Here is a 15985-nt window from a genome sequence, read left to right on the forward strand (position 1 = left end):
GAGGTCAGTTCATTGATCATTGGTACGCATATTGTCAGGACCATTGATCAATGGTTGTTGATCAATGGTCATGAGTCCAGTTCACAGAGAGCTGGGGAATGGCTGCAATCACAGCATGTAAGATGGTGACAGTTGTACCCTTGGGCCCCTCCTCCATTCAGAGATGGTCTTTCCTTTTCACATAAATGGCCTCCTTGACTCCGCCCTCAAACCAGCGTTCACATTTACTCAGGACCTTCTTGATGTGAAGTTCTTCTGCTTCGCTGGCTGCTGTGTCTGTGGGGATGGTGTTTGTTCTGTGTTGTAGTGTCCTGATGACGCCCAGTTTGTGCCCCAGTGGATGATGAGAGTCAAACCTTAAATACTGATCTGTATGTGTAAACAGAGTGAACCTTTAAGACCAGTTGTCTGTACGATCAACTCAGTCACCTGAAACATCTCCAAGTTTCTGGCTTTGATCATCAACCTGTTGGTAGTTCAGCTCTGAACACCAGTGAAATGTTTCTCCCACTGAAATCGCTGCATTCATATGAACAGCATCAACGCTTTGGGATCATGGAGTTGTGGACAAAGTCTCAGTTAATCAGATAAAGTCAAACCTATAATTGGTAAAGAGTTCGTGGATGATATGCCCCTTGATCGTAAAGAAGTGGATGTTGTGTGGACTAAAGTTCAGAGTGGTGGCTCATTCATAAAGTATTCTGTTCCAGCTGCTGGAGGACAACATCATCACTTTTGTGAAGAACGAGCTGAAGAAGATCCAGAAGGCTCTGAATCCAAATAAGCCCCAGTGCTTGGAGTTTCAGAGGGAGGATGATGAGCAGAGGAGAAACAGCAGAGAGGCATTTGTGAAGATCACAGTGGACTTCCTGAGGAGAATGAAGCAGGAGGAGCTGGCTGACCGTCTGCAGAGACGTAAGAGGATTTATCTAAAGATTTAAGCTGCTGGATAAATGAGACACTTGTGACACCAGTGTGTTCAGTCATTTCTCAGTGGGTCAGAAATTGTCATCAGCATTTTGTAAAATATGATTGTTAAAGTTGTATTTTTATTATTATTATTCAGAACTTCCAGCTGCTGTTTGTCATCGTAACCTTAAGTCTAAGCTGAAGAAGAAGTTCCAGTGTGTGTTTGAGGGCATCGCTAAAGCAGGAAACCCAACCCTCCTGAATCAGATCTACACAGAGCTCTACATCACAGAGGGAGGGACTGCAGAGGTCAATGATGAACATGAGGTCAGACAGATTGAAACAGCATCCAGGAAACCAGACAGACCAGAAACAACCATCAGACAAGAAGACATCTTTAAAGCCTCACCTGGAAGAGATGAACCAATCAGAACAGTGCTGACAAAGGGAGTGGCTGGCATTGGGAAAACAGTCTTAACACAGAAATACAGCCTGGACTGGGCTGAAGACAAAGCCAACCAGGACATCCAGTTCATATTTCCATTCACTTTCAGAGAGCTGAATGTGCTGAAAGAGGAAAAGTTCAGCTTGGTGGGACTTGTTCATCACTTCTTTACTGAAACCAAAGAAGCAGGAATCTGCAGCTTTGAAGACTTCCAGGTTGTGTTCATCTTTGATGGTCTGGATGAGTGTCGACTTCCTCTGGACTTCCACAAAACTACAATCCTAACTGACCCTAGAAAGTCCACCTCAGTGGATGTGCTGCTGATAAACCTCATCAGGGGGAAACTGCTTCCCTCTGCTCACCTCTGGATAACCACACGACCTGCAGCAGCCAATCAGATCCCTCCTGACTGTGTCGGCATGGTGACAGAGGTCAGAGGGTTCACTGACCCACAGAAGGAGGAGTACTTCAGGAAGAGGTTCAGAGATAAGAAGCAGGCCAGCAGGATCATCTCCCACATCAAGACATCACGAAGCCTCCACATCATGTGTCACATCCCAGTCTTCTGCTGGATCACTGCTACAGTTCTGGAGGATGTGCTGGAAACCAGAGAGGGAGGAGAGCTGCCCAAGACCCTGACTGAGATGTACATCCACTTCCTGGTGGTTCAGGCCAAAGTGAAGAAGGTCAAGTATGATGGAGGAGCTGAGACAGATCCACACTGGAGTCCAGAGAGCAGGAAGATGATGGAGTCTCTGGGAAAACTGGCTTTTGATCAGCTGCAGAAAGGAAACCTGATCTTCTATGAATCAGACCTGACAGAGTGTGGCATCGATATCACAGCAGCCTCAGTGTACTCAGGAGTGTTCACACAGATCTTTAAAGAGGAGAGAGGACTGTACCAGGACAAGGTGTTCTGCTTCATCCATCTGAGTGTTCAGGAGTTTCTGGCTGCTCTTCATGTCCATCTGACCTTCATCAACTCTGGACTCAATCTGCTGGAACAACAAACAACCTCCAAGAAATCTAAATTATTTAACAAACCAAACCTACAATCTCTCCACCAGAGTGCTGTGAACAAGGCCTTGCAGAGTCCAAACGGACACCTGGACTTGTTCCTCCGCTTCCTCCTGGGTCTTTCACTGCAGACCAATCAGACTCTCCTACGAGGTCTGCTGACACAGACAGGAAGTAGCTGGCAGACCAATCAGGAAACAGTCCAGTACATCAAGAAGAAGCTCAATGAGAATCTGTCTGCAGAGAAAAGCATCAATCTGTTCCACTGTCTGAATGAACTGAATGATCGTTCTCTAGTGGAGGAGATCCAACAGTCCCTGAGATCAGGAAGTCTCTCCACAGATAAACTGTCTCCTGCTCAGTGGTCAGCTCTGGTCTTCATCTTACTGTCATCAGAAGAAGATCTGGATGTGTTTGACCTGAAGAAATACTCTGCTTCAGAGGAGGCTCTTCTGAGGCTGCTGCCAGTGGTCAAAGCCTCCAACAAAGCTCTGTAAGTAAACATGTGATCAGGCTTTTATCTATAACATAAACAGTGTAATGTGTGATGGACCCTTAAAAACTTAAACATATTTATTTGAATGGTCATCAGCACTAAATACAGTATATTATAGTTAATGTTTGATAGCAGCAGTAAATGTCAGAGTGTCTTAAACATATCTGGGTGTCAGCTTTAATCAAAGTCATATCCAGAATCATCCTGTAAGTAAACTTTATTTATACAGCAGCTTTCACAGGTGAAAAACCACAAAGTGCTTTACAATAGAAACAGGCAATAAAAACACAGAAGATAAAAACATTAAACAGCAAACACCGAACATCATACAGCCTAAAACTAATTAAAGGCCACTCTGAATACTAGAGTCTGAATAAATGAGTTAGTGGGACCAGTAACAGCCTTTAACTGGAAGATCTCAGATGTGAGAAGAGCTGTAGGATTGTAGAAAGTCAGAAATATAGACTGGGACTTAAAGTAAGGACTAAAACTTTAAATAAAGCCTAAAATGAACTGGTTACCAGTGTGAAGAGATTAAACTGGAGTAATGTCCAGTCTGTTTCATGTGCTGGTTAAAGCCTCGCAGCATCATTCTGTACTGACTGAAGATGTTCAAAGACTGTGATGGAGCCATAGGTGATCAACTCCCTCATTCCTCCTCTGGTCTTATTGCTCAGCTGAAGAGGAGTTCACTTCTATATGTTACAATCAGCATCACCAGTACAGCTCCAAGGATCTGCAGCTGCTGGCAGATTCAGTCATGCATGCTTGATTGTTTTTCAGTCTCTCAGGTCAGATGAAGTCATATTCTTTATGAATCAGCATAAGAAGTCAATAAAAATTCAAAGCAAATCAAGATGAGCGTTTATTCTTGTTTTAATAAATATATGAGCGAGAGGAACCTTTTTGGTCTAAAGTTATAATCATCTGCCACATTTCTAATCTCTTTACTACGTGGACTTTTAAAATATTTTCTGTTCCCCCAGACTGAGTCTCTGTAACTGGTCAGAGAGTTCATTTAACTTGTCATTTGATAACAGTTTGTTATCAAATTACAGTTTTTCAAATTGTGTTTTTATTTTGTTTTTTAGCCTGAGTGTCCCTGATCTCTCAGACAGAGGCTGTGAAGCTCTGTCCTCAGCTCTCAGCTCCCAGTCTTCTACACTGAGAGAGCTGGATTTAAGTAACAACAACCTGCAGGATCCAGCAGTGAAGTTTCTTTCTGCAGGACTGAGAAGTCCACACTGCAAACTGAATACTCTGAGGTGAGATCAAGTTATGTTGTGCTTTTCATCAATTGACAGAATTAACCAATAAGAATCTACTAAATGGGAAAAAAGTCAGTTAAACTTCTGTAATAGTTTTATGATAATTTAATGAGCAGAGAGTTATTGATCAATATGTCAGCTACTTTGGTGCTAATGCACTGCCCGGCACATGGAGCCCAATTGGCATTTGCAATAGAATACCAGAATTGATTGACCATTGTCAGTTAACAAATGTCAGCGTCATCCATTTGTTGACTCTCAGTAAAAACACAGGATTAATTGCTAAATCTAATAACTCTTTAGTGCACCCTCATTGCAACTTAACAACAGTGTTTGTTTAATGTTTATCTGTCATTTTTCAGACTGAGTCACTGTAAGCTCTCTGAGAGAGGCTATGAAGCTCTGTCCTCAGCTCTCAGCTCCCAGTCCTCTAGTCTGAGACAGCTGGACCTGAGTAACTCTGACCTGCAGGATTCAGGAGTGAAGCTTCTGTCTGCTGGAGTGAAGAGTCCACACTGTAAAATGGAAACTCTCAGGTCAGGATTTAAAATTTTCCAATGATGATCACGTTAAACCTGATTTCTATTACTGCATAAACAGGAAATTGATTTTTAAAAAAGTCTTAATGTAGAAATTAGTGTCTGGGGTTTTTAGTGATATTTGTTTACTTTCTGTCTTTCATTTGCAATGAAATGTCCCATCTGCTCCTCTGAGTCCAAAATCTTTATTTTAGCAGTGCTTCGTCCACCAAAACTTCTAGTTTGATTCCTGTATTCTGAAGGTTTTTACAGAGCTGTTTGTTCAGATATTAGAAATTTATTTTCAGAAACATTTAGTAATAAAAATATGATCAATTGATTATTTCTGACTGAAAAGATGAAATATATATTTGGTCATAGTGATATGACTCATTACCTCACTTAAACATAAAATGTAAACAAAAATTCAAAACAATAGATTAATACAAAACAGAATTTGACTGTTGAGCTTAAAGTGAGCTTCAATGTTATCCACTTCCTGTTTTATTTTGGTAGTTATCGTCTCTGATTTTTACCCCAACATTGTCTACATTAGTTTCAGCTGTAGAAGGTTTTATTGACTGTTTGATTTGTCACTTTATTTAACTATAATTGTTGACTTATAAACTATTGCTTAAAATGTATTTTCATTAAAATACCAAACAATTTATTACTTTATCATCTAATTAGATTATAATTCTGTAAATAAGAGTGATAGTGTGGCCTGTGTGGGTTGTCTTCAGGTTCTCTGCTTCCTCCCACAGTCCAAAAACATGCATGCTGGGTTAACTGGAGATGTGTGATTGTGAGCATAAATGTTTGTCTGTCTAGCTCTGTTTCTACCTGGCTACATCACCGTTACTGATGCTGAACCAATAACCTGGTCTGGATCAAGTTATGTTCAGTGTTTTTGTTTAAAATCAGCTGAAGCGCCTCATTTTCACTGATTCTTTCATTTACAGAAAGCTTTAAGTGAGATATAGATTCAGTCATATGTTACTAATATTACTTTTAACCTGAGTAGCGAAAGTCCGCGGTGATCTGAAAATGATGTGCCGGGAGTTGTGCCGTTCTCTGCGGCTTCAGTGACCCTCGAGCTCTCGACTAGCTATCGAGTTGGTGGGTAACAGACGTCTCCGAAAACGTCGAAGCACTTTTGCAAATATGCGATATCTTGATAAACCGAGCAGATATTTGAAGTTTACACACCCACATTCTCCCCTGAAAATATGTTAAAAGTTTATTTTGTGACCCAGGAAGATTAATAAGAGTAATTTTAAAACTTAGTAGCGGTCACCATTACTGGAAGCTGGAGTTTGGCTGGGCCGCACTATGAATTCTGGGATATGGTGGGCCACGAAGGACACACCCGACCCATCCTTCAAATTCGGGGAAAGGAGGACGCATTTGTCGGCTGCATTCGGAGGAATTTGGACAGCCTTCGGTGCGTCGCTGTGACGTAATCGGTCTACAAATGTGTCCTCAGGAGGATGCAGCCCATGAATTTGTACACACTGAGCCTGCGTGCTGGTAGCACCTTAGCCACAGCTCGGGTGTGGAGGAGAAGCTGAAAAAGAAGGTTTTCTAGTTTTTAAGGAGGAAAAAACTGAGAGGACTAAGTGAAAGAGAGGCTGGAGAGTAACACAGAGCAGCAATGAATGCTGCTCACACAGTTTAGACAGTTTAGCATCAAATGTTCGAGTGAGTTAGCTCCCAGCTAACTAGCAGAGCAGCTAACTAGCAGAGCAGCTAACTAGCAAACCAGCTAACTGCACCCACAAGCTGAGACTGCGTCTTTCTAACAAGAGCGTCAGACACGCAGACTGGTTTTCTTTGTGGATGATGATGTATTCTCACACTGATCCTTCATGATGATGCTGTCATCCACCCACTGCTCCTGGTGTTGCCAATTCCTCAGTAAGGAAAATTGCTATTGGCTGTCCTAAAAGTCGCTGGAAGTCGCTAAATGATGTCATCGCCTAATTTGGATAAATGGTCATGTAATTGTAATTGTAACGTACGTTGTAGGAGAGAAAAATAACATCGTGGAAGAGACATAGCGTGAGTAAAAAACGTCCTGGAATGCATTTAAATAAATAAATCATAGTTCTGTCTGTAACTATTACAACACTCTCACCACATTTGTTAACAATTCTCTCAACAAATGTGTTTTTCCTCGTTCTTTGTTATCCAGCTGCGACTTTGAGTATAAATGTGTCATAAACAGGATAAAGCAGTGCAGGTTCAATGTAATCAAACCTCAGACTGAGTTCAAAATCATCACCTGTCCCTGATACCACGTCAGCACCAGAACCATGATGTGTTTACTCACATTTAAAAAGGTGGAGGGCAGTGTGAATGGACTGTTGTCATTGGTCTGAATGTGCCTCTATAAACATGTGCTCTTCATTATTGATGTTTTCCTAATGAACAGAAAATGAGACTTAACAAAATCCTTCTGACTGTTGTTGGAGCAGGTTGGGTCCTGGGTTTGAGTCCCCCACTGAACCACAGGGGCTTCTAGCTTTGTTTCACAGTGTATAGAACAACAAATAAAACCAAATCACAAAAAAAACACATCAGACTTTGAGGGTTGAACCAAGGATGAGGAAGCAGACTCGGCCCCAAACAGCTGGATATATGGATGGTTACCAGAGCAACCACAGCAGTGTGCTCTCAGTATATTTAGTTGTATAAAGGTGTTTGTGGTGTGTTGCAGCTGAAGCATGTATGTTGACACAGGGAGAAAATAGTGTGAGGACACTGTTCACAGCAGTCACAGCTCGCTGCCTTCAACAGTCTCTTCCTTCCTTGTTTGGATGTCACTGATATCATCTTCTGCTCGCACACTGACCACCTGTTGAAGCTAACATGGAAGCAGCAGGTATGCCACCTGTGGCAGCTGAGGTCACGTGACCTGAGTGTTTGAACCACACGTTGGAGCAGCATTTCCAAACATCTGCACTTCAGAAGCTCCAAAGTGTGGAAATGTCACTGTGGAGCGTCTCATCACTATCTAAGAGATTTTCTTGCCTCTGCAAAGCGAAGCTTGCAAACAGCACCATAGTTTGTCAATCCCAACCAATCAGAGCGCTCCTTATGTCACGTCACATGACTCATGTGTTTTCCTCTTTGATTAGCACCCAAAGAACTAAAGAAAGGCTAAAAGGATGTTCAGCCAATCAAATCCCTCCTAGGAACAGGAAGTCTAGAGAGGAAATGGAGCAGAGAAGGAGAATCACCAGTTTAAATGTCTGAGTTTTAAACTGGTGACCCTCTAAAGAGGCTTTTATTGACTCTTTCTGTTTTCTTTACAGCTTTTTTCACCATTTAAACTGTTTAATATCAGATTTAGAAATAACTTTTGGACAGTTTTTCTACATTTGCACTAAAATATGACATCAGTAATGACTTTCTGACTTTACGTTGGACTAATCTAACGACTCAGCCTGGCTATGTTGGACTGGGTGTGGCAGCAGCTCCCAGTTTGAGTTCAGGAGACAGACACCCTCTCTACTTTGAAGATCAGCTTCAAACTTTCCTTTTTGATAAAGCTTATAGTTCGAGCTGGATCAGGTGACCCTGAACCATCCCTTAGTTATGCTGCTATAGGCTCAGGCTGTTGGTGGACTTCCCATGATGCTCTGCTTTCTTCTCCCCTCTTTTCACTCCTGATGCTTTTATATGTCACTACTGCATGTCCTTAACTTTTGTCTCTCTGTTTTGTTCTTGTCTCTCTGAGCTCATCTCTTCTCTTTCCCCTCACCCTGCAACCAGTCATGGTAGATGCTCCTCCTGGAGCCTGTTTTCACTGGGAGGATCTTTGTGTCAAAGGGAGTTCTTCTTCCCACCATCACCAAGTGCTGCTCACAGTGGATTGTGTCGCGAAATCTATCAATGTAGAGCAGTGAGACAAACCACGGAGGCCCCAGAGAAGTGCAATCAAACGATGAGTTTATTAACACACAGGAGAAAACATCAGCCTATGTCTTCTGACAAAAATACATGTTGTGGACACTTACAAAGCAGTGGGGTACACGCCCCCCCTTGGCGTCAATAAAAATAGTCAGAGTAAAATATGTTCCAGACATTAGTCACAGTTAATGGTACATCTTGTACATGTTTAATGGCTATAAACAGACACAGAACTTCTCTTTTCTGTAACACCTTCCATACAAGGTAATAAACTTCAAGCCCTCAGGGTCTCTGGGGCTAATTATTGACTCTGGTCATCTGTTGCCAAGTAGAGTAAATATAGTGAGACACCAAATGAGTTAAGGCCTCAGGCCTGACACATTCCTAGATTATATGTATTGTAAGCATGCATGCAATCATCCTGTTCTAGTTTCCCTCAGCATGGATCACCTGGACAGTCACGCCAGTGAAGCTTAAGACCCTTAATGAACCGAACATCAACTCGACATAAGCACAAATATGCAATGTGTATGAAATACTTCTGACCGTACTTGTAATAAAAGTTAACATAATTGAAGGATCCTCAAATGAACATGTTCAATAGACAACTTTAATGCAATATCAATAGTGTGAGAAATATTATTAGATGGAATAATGCTGTAAAGAACATTATTAATGCAGTTATAATGATGCAGATTATATGGCAGCAATAAAAGAATTTCTGTATCTCCACAATTGTCTGATGTTTGGGGCTTTCTCTCTAATATTGGAGGCGGTTACCTTACACTGTTAAACAGCTTCAGATGACTGTTGTTGTCCATTGGGAATTGTCACTTTTAAATAAAGTTACATTGAATGGATGTAAATGGATAGATGTTATTGTGACAAAGAGAAAACGATTGTTGACAGATTGATTGTTGTTTTGTGTGTCTGCAGTCTGTCAGGCTGTCTGATCACAGAGGAAGGCTGTACTTCTCTGGCCTCAGCTCTGAGCTCCAACCCCTCCCATCTGAGACAGCTGGACCTGAGCTACAATCATCCAGGTCCCTCAGGAATGAAGCTGCTGTCGGCTGGACTGAAGGATCCAGGCTGGAGACTGGACACTCTCAGGTATGGAGAGAATGTCTGATATAGGAGAAAGAGCTGGAAACATTTCCTGTGTCCTTCACTCACTTCCTGTTTGTTTCCTGCAGATGACACATGAACAATCACACATGCAGGAATATTTTCAGGGACAGACACACTAGTCTAGCTGGATAGAACATGGATATTTATGTAGGGGTCTCCAAGGAGTTTGTTTGCAGGAACATTTAGGTCACAGGTGTACCTGAGATAGATACCAGTGTACCTAATAAAGTGTCAGCTAACATTTGGAAATGGAAGCTAAAATAATGACAAACTCTACATTCACAGCTGAATTCACAATAAATTTGTTCTCAAGTGCACATTTTTCTGTTATTGTTCTCAAACAACAGAATGAGAATGAAATATTGATTCTAACAGGGCCCATAAACTTTACTAACTAAACATTACTGTGAGCAGCTCCTCCATCACTTCAAAACTGTCATCAACACCACGGACATACATTGGGAGCTGGGCAGTGTCGGTGACGTCTGTGGTCTCATCAAGAGCGACTGAGTATACACTGAAACATTTGGCTTTCTCACACAGTTGGTCATAAATGTCACTTGACAGGTCAGAAATGCGATCTGCTGCGGTGTTGGCAGAAAGGCTGATGTTGCTAAACTGACCTTTCTTTCCCGGACAGACTATATTTGCAGCCTGCAATATGCACTTTTAGACAAATGCACCTTCTGTGAATGGCTTCCCTGCTTTAGCAATCATCTCACTAACCACGTGGCTCCGACTGCTGCATTATTCTCTTTGGTTGCTTTCTTGGAGAAATCTTGCTGCCTCAGTAGATCTGTTTTAAGACTGGCAACCCGGTTCGCTCTCTCGTCTCCCTGGTATTTTGCATCCAGCTCAGCATGTCTAGTTGTGTAATGACGTTTCAAATTGTATTCCTTGTGCAGCGCAACTTTCTCTGTGCAAATAAGACAGGTCGGGGTGCCCCTGTGCTCAACAAAGAAATATTGCATTTCCCACTTTTCCTGAAATTGTCGGTGCTCATCACCAACCTTTCTCTTCACCGCAGGCTTTGAAAAAGACATGTTTGGGGCTATGTGACATTTATAATTCTACTTGGTGTCACTGTCGCATTGAAGTTTCAATCAAGCGTTTAGCCGACGGACGGGGAACGTCTCAACGCGTAGAGAACGTCATTTCTGCTTCTTTTTCTTGCAACCGTAGCACGGCGATCGGCAGATAAAAAGCCGGTAGCAGTCTCCTTTGTTTTTACGCTCGATGTTCATGTCTTTCATGACGACACGAACACTGTGGCCTTTGCAGATGGTAGAAAGTGCAGGGATAGCGAGCGCAAAAAAGGCGACTGCTCACGGCGCCGGGCTGTTGTTACAGGAGAAAGAAGCGGAAACGACACCTTGACATATAACAAATAACATCAGCTGTTTCTGATGTTAGTTGTTTTGACTGCTTTTACATTATATTGAAATATATGTAATGTTCATGTTTGCTGCAATGCAAACGCAGTGATGCAAATAAAAACATGGAGCCACAAATTACGGTGCGACCCTATAATTAGTCCGGGTTACCGGGGACTGTTGTTGCCGATGAACAGGTGTCGCTATGTGACTGCAGACTAAATTGGGCTGCATTGAGTTCATGACTTTTCTTTTATCCCGCCGCCTACGCATCACTGTGAGAGTTAATATGAGATCTCTCTCTGTGGAAAAATAACTTTAAATCCCACTGACGTGTGTATAAATCTATATACGTATAATGTCCCGCTGGGCAGCAACTTAAAAAACAACTTTTTTTGAAGTGTTGTGAACGCAGCGCGCTGGGGCGAATGTCGGCGTTTGCCCAATAGAAAGGAGGAAGCCAGCCAGGCACAGGAAAGAAAGAAACACTCCAGGGCAACGCTGCTGGAACTTTGACTCATTGAGAAATGTTTCCCTGCTTGCATCAAGCCCGGCTGGTGTCCCCTGAGATCCATATCCCACCCTGATTGGTGGGTTAATTCAGCTCCGCCCACAACACTGTAAAGTGTCATACATTATCAAACTAACATTACATTTTCATATTAAGGTGGGGCCAAAAACTATCGTCCTGCGGGCCGCAATTGGCCCGCGGGCCGCGAGTTTGAGACCCCTGGTGTAGGAGGACACCTACTCTGTGTCTGGTTAAGTATAAGAGCCCTTTGTTAGGGGGACCGCTGGACTCTTAGCACCAGCTTTGGGGTCACAGGGTCACATCTGGAACACACACACACACACACAGACACACACACACAGACACACACACTATGCACAGACTGGTACTCTTTGTTCATACCTGTGTAAGACGTCATAATGAACTTGTGCATATTCATGTAAGCTCAATAAAGAGCAGTGTTACGAGGGAGCAGACGAGAGCGACTGAGGTCAAGTGAAGGAACGGCGCTGTCACAGTTCTCTCCCTCATCAATTGTCTGGTTCCAGCGGTGGGTCTGTGCTAGACGACCCATCACCAGCTTTTTCCACTGGTTACCAGTACGTGGTAGAATCCACTTCCAGATCTGGTTGTCTTTAAATCTGTGAATGGATTGGCTCCATCTTATCTCTCTTTAACAAAAGAATCCAAGTGGAGCCCTCAGGTCTGCAGATAAGCAGCTTCTGACCAGAACTAGACGTAAAAACAGAGGTGAGCTTTATCGATGGCTGCAGCCAAACTCTGGAACAGTCGCCCTTCACATCAGGTCGTCACCAACACTGGACATTTTTAAAAGCCGGTTGGAAACACATTTGTACTCTGTAGCTTTCAATCCTGACCAGTCTTTATAGTCATTACTGTGTATGTTTCCTATTTTCTCTCTACTCTGTGCAGCACTTTGGCTCAAGCTGTTTTTAAATGTGCTGATAAATAAATGTAGATTTCTTTGAATAAAACAGTGGAGCCGAGCTTTGAGCTCAGTGTGTAACAGTGTGTGTGTGAGAGCCATGTAATGTCCATGTGTGCATGCTGACTGTGCTGCTCTGACCCCCCTCCTCCTTTCAGGGTGGAGCCTGCTGGAGTCCGATGGTTGAGACCAGGTCTGAGGAAGTGTAAGTGTGTTTTTAATGGGATTCATGAAAACAAAGCAGCACACATTCAACCATCTTCATCATGTCAGGAGTCATCATCAAAGTGTCAATCAATGAACAGATGATGGATCAATAACTGCAGCTGGATTGTGTTTGTTCTCTCCATCAGATTCCTGTCAACTCACAATCGACACAAACACAGTGCACACAGAGCTCCAACTGTCTGACAACAACAGGAAGGTGACACGTGTGAAGGAGGTTCAGTCATATCCTGATCATCCAGACAGATTTGATGGTTTTTATCAGCTGCTGTGTAGAAATGGTCTGACTGGTCGCTGTTACTGGGAGGTCGAGTGGAGAGGAGACGTTTATATATCAGTGAGTTACAGAAGCATCAGAAGGAAAGGACGCAGTGATGACTGTGTGTTTGGATACAATGATCAGTCCTGGAGTCTGTACTGCTCTGATGATGGTCCTCGTTATGTCTGTCACAATAACAGACAAACATCCATCTCCTCCTCCTCCTCCTCCTCCTCTGTCTCTAACAGAGCAGCAGTGTATGTGGACTGTCCTGCTGGCACTCTGTCCTTCTACAGAGTCTCCTCTGACACTCTGATCCACCTCCACACCTTCAACACCACATTCACTCAAACTCTTTATCCTGGGTTTAGGTTTTATGGCTGCTATCCTGGTTCCTCAGTGTCCCTGTGCTGAGTGGAGTGTAAAGAGTGTCTCCTGTTACAGAAACACTCTGACTGTTGAACAGATAGTTCAGTCTGTACATGTCTGTCTCTTTCACTCACAAACACGTTTTCAGATTCATGGATTCAATCAGTTGATGTTTGAAACTCTTCTAAATGATTCCTTGTAAACTTCTTCAGTCACAAACAAACAGGAAGTGATGTCACATGTGTTCCTGTCCACACAGCAGAATGAGTCTATTGCTGACAGTGATGTACAAACAGAGTGAGCATTTCTGAGGCCCAAAATAAACTGAGTAGTTCACTGAATGAACAATGGACTGTGAGCTCAGTTCCTTCATCATTAGTATGGATTATATATGTATATGTATTATATTAGTATCATATATATCAGGTGCTGCTGCTTTCAGTCATTGTGCAAATGTGCTGTTTGTAAGCTTGTAAAGCTGCAGTCAGCTGAGACTGAAGAAGTCACCTGATCAGTGAGCAAACGTTTCTGAAAAGGTCCAGATGAACAGAATCAACCTTTTGGGATCAGCCAGCAATGCAGCATCATTGTTGTTCAGCTTCAGAGGTTTGCAGGAATGAACTGATGACCAGAAACAGCTGCAAAGTCCAAGAAAATACCAGCTGGAGTTCAGCTGCATTTGAAGAAGTCAAAGAAAAGTAAGGATGGCAAAGGGCGACGTTTTCTTCCAAAGAGCTGCAAACATGGTCGACGCCTCATTAGAAGAATCATCTGGACATTTGTGAGGAACTCTAACCAAGAAAGCAACGTCACACAGATCCAACAGACAGTTTCCATGACTGCAAGTGTTGAGTGGAAAAATGCTACATTGCATTATTGCATCCTCTCACCACAGGAGGCGCTGTTGGCACCACTGATTGCTGATCAGCTGTTCTCTGATGATCTGATTGATACTGTGAATAACGGGACTCACTGAACTCTGTGACACAGTGAAGATTACAGAGTTTAACTTCACCCTTTAAGACTGACCACAGAACCAAGTCCGCCAGAGCTTTTGTTATATTTTTACATGCTGTGGAGCCATTTGTGGGAGCATTTCAAGTTGCTATACATCAATACAACTGTTATAGCCCTAATTTTAATAATATGTATGCATTAAGTCCATAGTAACTACATAAACTGCAAAAAAACCTCTGCTCATCCATCTCTGTGTGTATCAGGATACATTTGGTTCATAATACACAGAAAAATCAGAGTTATTACCTGTAATAAATGTGAAAGATTCCTGCAGTGATAACCAGGCAGGACTGAAACACATCCAAGCTGTCACCACGGTAACAGCACCGCCCATCCACAGGTGAGGGGAGGAGCAAAAAGAGGGACTTTGACCATTTTATACTAAAAACACTCAACTAATGTTTCTAATATGAAACAAATAAGCCCACATTAATGTGAGCGTTTATTAAATAATAATAATGATGATTTCCTCCTGATCTCATTTCCACAGCAGAGAAAACTGTGGTGTATATTGAGGTGGAGGGTGTGGTCTGTGGCTCAGGTGTAGAGTGAGGGTGGGGTGCACCACAGCAGCATGCTGGGACTGCTGAGGGTGGAGGAGGGAGTGATGATGACATCAGAGCTGCAGCACAGAGACCAGTGAACACACAGTCTGTTCATCTTTGCATAGATACAATATACAGCACAATATTGAATGACAGACACGCTGTGGGAGCTTCCACAGATACACTGACGTCAGCATCCAGAGTCCTCCTGCTGCTCCCCCCTCAGAGCCCCGTGATCAGCACCAACACATTCAGTTAGATGACAGAGTCCAGCTGCAGCTAGAATCAGCTCCCCTCTGTGAACAACAGCACAGCGTCAGTGTTTCACACTCAGTGAAAGGAGGAAACAGCAGAAGAACACCATGTGTGCTACGTTTCCCAGGACACACTACAAACTGCACAAATACAGAGCAGCACGTGGAAGGACCTGGAGCTGCATTTACAGAGCTGCAGACAGCGTGATGTCCTGTATGGACAGGTGGAAGGAACCAAGTCCTCAGCTGGAACACTCGTGTTTGTCCACAGACAGGAAACACAGCAGGAAACTTCCTCACAGAAGTGCAGCTCATGGATAACACACTTCCTGTCAGTCAGAATGAGGCTGCAGCCAAACACAGAAAGGTGTTTTTGTCCAGATGAGCCCAGAGAAGAAACACGAGTGTTCACAGACATCAGAAGCTCAGAGAGGTGAAACATGAGGTTGGAGTCCTCGTCAGCATCCAGAAGAGCTGCTGTGAAACCCTGAGTACTCATGACAGACTCTGATGGCACAAACACATCATGATTCAAACAGAAAGACAAACATGGAGCTCCTGATCCTCCTGCATGAGAACAAGCTGACATGAGCGCTGTGTCTGAGAGTGTCTCCCTGTCACAGTGACAATAACACAGCTGCTGCTCACAGTCATTAAACTGACCTGAGGTCAGCTGTGCTCCTTACATATGAACCATGTGACCTCACATCAGTGCTGTGGATGACTGTAGTCATAGAAGAGTAGAGCTGTAGCAGGTGGTGTGAGGAGGAGGTGGTGTATTCTAGTTAAC

General features: G+C 43.1%; 1 protein-coding gene across 1 annotated transcript; it reads left to right on the forward strand.

Moving 5' to 3' along the window:
* Nucleotides 1-3475: 3475 nt before the first annotated feature.
* On the forward strand, nt 3476-13779 carry LOC146577205 (stonustoxin subunit beta-like). Its single transcript, XM_085269719.1, has 4 exons — nt 3476-3587; nt 3982-4132; nt 4498-4508; nt 12880-13779. The coding sequence occupies exons 1-4, from the start codon at nt 3476-3478 to the stop codon at nt 13422-13424; spliced, it is 819 nt and encodes a 272-aa protein (XP_085125845.1). The 3' UTR covers nt 13425-13779.
* The last annotated feature ends 2206 nt before the right edge of the window (nt 13780-15985 follow it).

The sequence above is a fragment of the Mchenga conophoros genome, linkage group LG3 (genome assembly GCF_057382185.1).
Source record: "Mchenga conophoros isolate Kocher_MC1m ecotype Shallow Benthic linkage group LG3, M_conophoros_male_GT1.1, whole genome shotgun sequence".
NCBI classification, from domain to species: Eukaryota; Metazoa; Chordata; class Actinopteri; order Cichliformes; family Cichlidae; genus Mchenga; species Mchenga conophoros.

Bases quoted from the DNA above. Each gene is read 5' to 3' on its own strand.
- LOC146577205 (XM_085269719.1), top strand. From the start codon at position 3,476: ATGTTCAAAGACTGTGATGGAGCCATAGGTGATCAACTCCCTCATTCC. The intron at 3,588-3,981 runs GTACAGCTCCAA...CTGATCTCTCAG, and splicing joins TGTTACAATCAGCATCACCA to ACAGAGGCTGTGAAGCTCTG.